At 36.8% G+C, this 7,480-nt stretch overlaps 1 protein-coding gene across 1 annotated transcript; it reads left to right on the forward strand.

The window, feature by feature from the left end:
• Positions 1–5,775: 5,775 nt before the first annotated feature.
• On the forward strand, positions 5,776–6,383 carry LOC110420724 (ethylene-responsive transcription factor ERF024). Its single transcript, XM_021434098.2, has one exon. The coding sequence runs from the start codon at positions 5,776–5,778 to the stop codon at positions 6,379–6,381; it is 606 nt and encodes a 201-aa protein (XP_021289773.2). The 3' UTR covers positions 6,382–6,383.
• Positions 6,384–7,480: the final 1,097 nt, after the last annotated feature.

Genomic DNA, 7,480 nt, shown 5'->3' on the forward strand with positions numbered 1-7,480 from the left:
TCAAAATTACTGTAATATATGTGGGGTTATGCTATGACCTGTCTTGCATTTAAGGTGTTACATCTTGAATAGTAAACTTAATACCGTGGGCCTAATTAACCAAAATGGGCAATATTTCTGAAAGCATGATAAACCTGGCTATCTTAATTTTGATATAAAATTGATAGGAGTTTGGAGTTGTGACTTTTGTGCTTGTTTTCGAAGACTTAATCCAAGCATGGCATGCAAGGCGCAAAATGTTAGTGCAAAATTTGCGCAAAGGGTCCACTTAAGATATTAGGCTAGTGAAAAGCTAAGCTTATCCAATGAAAGTATGTCTGCTCCATCTCCATTCAATATTGCAGCTTATGATGAATGGTTGTCACCATCCCATGATAAGAAATTTCGATTCATCGAGATCCAAAGTGGGGCAGGTTTCGAATGATGGCTACCGACCCCATGATGATAATGAAAGCCTCTCAAGAGGGGGATTGCTCAATAATTACAATGAGAGAAGACAGAATTTGTGAGACATGAGAAATTGAAAAAAAGGGAGGGTTGAGACTTTGGACAGGCCAATATTTGGGCACTTAAAAAGAAAAAGAGGTGGGAGATGAAGAGAGTCAAAGAAAGGTTTGATTGCTGGCCGGAAAACACCAGGCAAGAGAGCTAGGGTTGCCAACCCAGGCCAAGCTTTTTGGTTGATTGTAGTTAAAAGTTGTCTTATCGATTTGTGGGAGTGAGTTGTCACCCTTGAAAAGCTTAATCATGAAACATAAGAAAGTTGAAAGGCTTTGATTTAGGCATTAATTAATTAAAGATATGTGAGTATCTCTTTATTGGGCAAAAGTATCTTCGTTTGAACCATCAAAAATCCCATCCAATGCTGACAGGTGTCTTCCACAGGCTACAAGTTTCATATCTTTTCTATGCAGTTGGAGTTTAAGACTTCATTATCAGCATACAATGAAATTTCTTGCAATTCTTTTTCCCTTTGCTCATTGATTGGCTGATATCATGGTAGCTTAGTGGAATATTTCACAAAATTAAAGTGAATGAATTAGTGCAAAAAACCAAGCCTGGGTGGTCGACTAGACAACCGGCATTGTAATAATTCAAGCATGTTCACAACTCCTCTCTTTCTTTTTTTTGGGAAATACACTGAATTATTCCAATTACATGTAAAAATAATTTAAATTTTAAAACCAAAGATTTAATACCTTTTGCTTAGATTATCGAGATTGATACTTTTTCAGGTTCTTTAGCAATTCTCTTTTCTTTTTCTTATATTCATTCCATCTATAATCAAAAGTTGAAATTGAGCAAAATATTCTTATAGATAGAAGTGTGCAAATTCAAACTGAATAGAAGAATTGAACGGAATTAAAGTGAGTTTGGCTTTTTTGATTTGATTAGATTGGTATTTGATTATTTCGATTAATTCAATTTGGTTAGAAATTTTAAAAAAAAGTTCGACTAGAACAGCATAATCGGTTTAGTTTTTGATTTTGAATTTTCTCAACCGAAACAACCGAATTAATCAAGTTGAGTAATACTTAAAGAAGATAAGTGAGCTTTGGTTAAAAAAACAACAGAAAATTCTTCATTCTTTATTATTCAAATAAAAAAAAGAAAAAAATCTCAATAATTTTTTAAAAAATAAATCTCAACATGAGATCTAATTAAAAAAATGTCATATCCTCACATTTTTTTCTCTCCATCTTCATGAGTTTGATTTTTGATAATAGAATCGAACTAATCAAACTAGTTTGGTGTTTGGTTTTAGGGTTACTAAACTATTTTTACTCTATTCTTATTTTTATAAAAAAGGTTTGATTTTGAAATTTTTAAAATCAATTTTAACGAACTAACTGTTTGCATATCCTTACTAATAAAGACAAAATGAAGTGATGTTTTGTCATAAACAGAGAAAGGTGGGCTCCTGTCCAATATACTCAAATTGGAGATCTGGTATTTCTGGGCCTGGTGTAGGTCAACCAAGTCTTAATTATCAATCCAGGATGCAGCCAGCAGGCCTAATTGAAGATATTGGCCACCATGAATTACAGGCTCACAGGTTATAAGTATGTTCTTTTTCGGTTAGCCCTTCCAGAAGTGGGCTTGAGGGATCATTTCCACCTCATGCCCCGTAGCATTCTAGTTGGCACTTGGTTTTATGGATTGGATCAAGCGGCATGATCGTTGATCCCCGAAAGAAAACTTAGCTGGTTTTGGGAAACAAGCAATTGGCCTGTTGCTTTTTATCAAGTAATTGCTGACGGTTGGCCATTAGGATCTGGGATGAGCTTAATGAAAATATCTACTGAACAGAATTTAAAGTAGATTTAGTTCTAGACACCAATACCGGCAAAGCAAAGGATATGATGACAACCGTGTACCCGTGGACAAGTCCTAAAGTCCTAACATTTCTAATTACTAGTTGTAGTTCTTTGGTTAGATTCTAAACTATTACTGGTATTTAGTTCTCATTTACCATTTTTAATTAAACAAATGTCATATATATATATATATTTATGAAATTACATAATAAATAATTTATATTACCCTTAATGATATTTTTTCTGTGCATCACATTTTATCCTTCCACACTGTCACTTTTTAACCGAACACATTATCTCATTGTTGCAACTCTCAATTTCATGGTACTACCGTTAATCTCATTACCATAGATGTTTTTAATTTTATCGTTGTGCAGAACAAATCTTTAAAAGGTTGCACATATTTTATGAAGATATATTTAAAAAAACCTATGACAACATTTTAATCTCTCTCAAAGGGACTCTATCCGTTGTGTTTAGAATAATAAGGGCTGGAACTCTCGAAGTAAGAAAACGATAAAAAGGAAATTTCAATTTGGGCATACGAAGTGCTTTTCTTCCGCTTGTTCACTATTTGTCCTCACTATACTGTTCCACGTCTCTCTAATCGTAATTGTAACAAAAAGGGTCACTTATTCGTTTTCTTTCCTATAACAGGGGTGTACGTTGCTTTTCGAAAAAGAAAAGTGGAAAATAGTATATGTTGAATGTGACTCTTTCAAACGTCCAAGCATTAAAGAAAGAAAGAAGGATTCAATCAATCATCCATGATCTACTGTAAACGTGTTGGCATCCCTTGTATACTGTAGCCGCGTACGTACCGCCAACAACATTATCTTTAGGCAAAGTTCATTGCGGCAGTCCTTGGCGGCGCGGCCGCAACTATTTCTACTGTCGTTTCACAAATTAACCCTATGGGTGCTCGTTTGACTTAACATGTCTTTTCTTTCTGATTCTAAGACTGTTTATGTCTTTGGTTGCTAACGCGCCCAGGCCGCCGGGGTCCGCTCTGCAACACGTTTACAGTAGTATTTTTTGCAACCAAATTCCTTACTATTCGGTAATTGGTATCCCAAAAATAATTTTATGCTCTATGAATTAAAAAAAAAAAAAACACTTTACAGTTCAACTCCTTCAGGAATTCCAGATTCACCTTATCCACTTCAGGTTCGCCCAATGTCTCTTTCATGGCGTGACTTTAGGCCCATAGTGGTGGGAGCACAAATCACACCCACAAAAATACAGCGCAAATGGATTGAGAGGGCTGATTCCACTGCCTCTTGGCACTGATTTCTTGAAAGTTTTACTCTTTTTTTTTTCACCCCAGCAGGTTTTTTACCATTTACTATTGTTCATGCTCTGGCTTTTTGTTTGTGTGGGGACTTTTTTTTTTAATTTTTTATTTGTAAACCACTCCGAGTCCAAAACCTATGCATTTTGCTATGACTTTTAAATGCTAAAGGGACTGATATTTGCGGCAAGGTATGGATTGTTTTTTGCCCCACTTTCCCTGAATTAGAAAGGATAACAAAAGGCTTATATATATGTGCTCTTAATTGGCTGCATTACATTCATTATAATATATATTTTTTAAAGCTTTTCAATTGGTTAGAGGTTGGTTGCTTGCAATTTGGTAAGTTAGCACGGCCTCGTTGGTCAACGGTGCGATCATGGCTGCCAAATTCATGCACTTAAAATCTCTTCATGATGTTGCAATTAGACGTGCTTTAGGTCTGAGTAGGTGGGTGTACAGGATTCGTGACTCCAAAACGAGAGGTTCTTTAGCAGCTTTTGGCAACGCAAGGGTAGGCTTCAGGGTATTAACGCTTCCACAAAACTTGCCCTTTTAATTAAAAGCAAAATACTCCCTGTGGAATTGATTGTATCAAACCCAATTTGTCACACACCATTTTATCTTCTCTGTTTGGCAATAAAGAAAACCACTGTTCTGAGCAAATTGTGCTCCAGGTAAATTCAATCGAAAGAAATGATTTCTGAATTACCCAGGCCAATTAATTCCTTTCACTTGATGGCAAGTGGGTGATGTATGCTCAGATGTTTTTCCTGTTCCTGTTATACAACTGTCTGGATTTTCTCAGGACTAATTATAATCTTGATCACGAAAATATTGTTTTTTGCACTAAAACATGGTGAAAAGACACCTGAAAGAGGAATGATCAGGACAGAAATTTGCCATCCGTTTGAGAAAACAATATACTCTCCACCACAAGTATAATCTGCTTTCAGAAACACGTTTACAACCATTTGTCAACAACTTTAACTAAGTTACTGCAAGATTTTTAATTTTCCACTAGTGTAAGCGATCCAATTCTAGCAAGTACTTCACCGGTAAATTTTTTTTTTTTTGAAAGGTGATTTTATTTGCTCTAAGTCTCCATTCCATCTAAAGTCTTTAGCTGATTGCTAGAGACTTCTACTGGCGTTAGGTTTGTGCAAAAGAAAAATATATAAAGTTACAAAGGATAATTGCTTCAGAAAGTTCAATTCCAATTTCCTTCCCTAACTTGGGCAAAAGGATCAAACGCTATCTGATGGTCAAGATTATTGCAGTTTCCGATCTTCCTTGAGTGCAGGTGTCAAGCTAATTAATTTAACTTTTTGAAGCAATTGAAGTAGACCTTTCAGAGTTAATAAACAGGTCTGATTCTTTGTCATCTTGCTGCCATACACTGAATAAACCTGATAAATACCTGCATCTATGTGTTCTTTCGTCTTGTCACTATATTTGATGATTATTAATTAGACTGAGAAAGTTCATACCGACAGAGCTTCTAGTTTCAATACTACCGCAGATTATTGTATTCAAAGAAATCAAATATAAGACGCGTCGTTAGCAAATGGAGGCAGAAAGAGCTAAACTCATTGGTATCTTGACAAAAGAATGTGTAGCTTGTTGAACAATGCTATCAGCAATATATATATATACACTTTTGATGTTGACAAGCTACTGAAGGTGATTAATATTTCTTATGATTGCAAAGAGTATAGAGCTGCGTATCATCGAGGAGGAAAACATAGCATCAATATCAGCACGCGCCCAAGACAAGTTTTGCTCTTAGATTCTATATGCCACATATACTCAAACAGTAGTTATTATTTTCAAATCCTTGTTTTCTTGGGGGAACAAAAGTAAGTGTTGAATAAAGCCCAAAAAGATCACTGTTATGATATATAGGCAGTTATTTCAGCAGCCGAAAACGCAGTCCAACCCAGATGTCCAACATGTATCTGGCTTACACCCCAACTATCAGCAGACGGCAGTTCATCACCAACTGGTTTGCACTTTGCAGTACTTTTGAAACTTAATTTGGAAAATCTTTCTCTCTGCAACAAGAATTTAACCCCCAAATTCCCATCCACCATAAATGGATTCTCTCGACTCCAACTTCAAACCCCAAATCTTCGCGCCATTTCTCTTTACCAGATTCAAGTCACCATGCATTACTCAAAATCCAACCAAAGTTCTAGAGCTAACACTAGCAGCAGCAGTGGGGGCAGCGCTAGTGGAGCTGGCGCTTCTGCTGCTACAGGGCGGCACCCGGTCTATAGGGGCGTAAGGCGTCGGACTAGTGGGAAATGGGTGTCTGAGATTAGAGAGCCAAGGAAGCCCAACAGAATCTGGCTCGGTACATTTCCTACTGCTGAAATGGCAGCTATTGCTTATGATGTTGCCGCACTTGCCCTAAAAGGCCAAGATGCAGAGCTTAACTTCCCAAACTCTGCTGCTTCTTTGCCTGTGCCTGCCTCAACCTCCCCACGTGATATCCAGGCGGCTGCAACCTCAGCAGCGGCAGCTTTGGGGGCTGCAAATGATGCTTTATTCGGAAATGAGGATAATGAGGCTAAAAACAGTCCAATAGGACCTGACAAACCGACTACGGTTGATGAGTTTGTCGATGAGGATTTGATCTTTGATATGCCTAATGTTCTTGTCAATATGGCTGAAGGGATGCTTCTTAGCCCTCCTCGCTTGGACATTGCTCCTGCTCCTGCTCCCGCCGATAACGCTGGAGATGCTGAGAACCTTTGGAAATTCCCTTAATATATTATCTATGACAATAAGCATAATAATAATAAAAAGCTCTCCCAATATCTCCACCATAAAAAATGAAAATAAAAGTGAGAAAAGAGTAGGCACTGTTTAGTGTATGATAGTGTCTAGTATGAACTAAACAACAAACATGGGATGAGTGTTTTTGAGTGGTTTGTTTTCTTTGATTGTTTTGTACAGGATTTTCTATTTGTGGGAGTTGCTGTTGTCGCACCTTGCTAGTATAATGTAATGCTTCTTAGAGTCCGTACAATGTGCACCCGAATGGAACTTTTAGCAATAAAAATTTCTAAGCTGCTTGTTCGCTATTTATAATTCTCGGAAGCTGAAGCATCTTTGATAGTATATCATTCCATCTAGTGCACGTGGTAAGATTAAACTCACATTCAATTCATCTGGGGTTGTTTCTGAATATACAAGGTTTGAAGCTTTTGCAGGTCTTGCCATTTTCTTGATTGGACAAAATGCAGTTTCCAGCAGAAAGTTCTGGCCAAAGAATATATTCTGATATGATCTTCAACTTGCAGTGGTTGCTTGATTATAGCTTGCCATTATATTCCATCAACTGAATCTGTAATACTAACTAGAAGATGATCAGTTTCAACCGTCAAGATTGAGATATTCTTTGCACAGCATAGAATTTGAATTGCCTCATCCGACTGTGAATCTCTAAATTTTGTAGAGACTCAATCCCTGCAAGAGCTCATAGTATCATATCCCACATATATCCCAAGAACTGTATACCTTAATACAGCGTCCGAAACAACCGTGATCGTTAATTTTGAAGCTATGCAACAGGGAGATTTTAGATGAAAGAGTAACAAAGAATTGCTGTTTGTTGCTCGATCAAAATTTAATTCCGAGTTCAGTTGCAAAGCCAAAGGACAAAGCAAAGACAAACATCCAACATTGTTTGGTGAAGAAAAAGCAAAGCAAGTTGGGGAGGTTTAGTCAATAAGAATAATTAACACGTTGATTTAGGAAGTTGGATATCCTGTCTCCAACCTTTTAATTAACTTAAAACTTTATATATATATATATATTGCATTGCTTACATGGATGATAAAAAACAACAAAAATCTTGCCACAT

This window comes from Theobroma umbraticum, unplaced genomic scaffold, assembly GCF_002168275.2.
Source record: "Theobroma umbraticum cultivar Fairchild unplaced genomic scaffold, ASM216827v3 scaffold_86.0, whole genome shotgun sequence".
NCBI lineage: Eukaryota > Viridiplantae > Streptophyta > Magnoliopsida > Malvales > Malvaceae > Theobroma > Theobroma umbraticum.

What these genes read in the sequence shown, in the direction of transcription:
- LOC110420724 (XM_021434098.2), top strand. Translation starts at nt 5,776, where the DNA reads ATGCATTACTCAAAATCCAACCAAAGTTCTAGAGCTAACACTAGCAGC.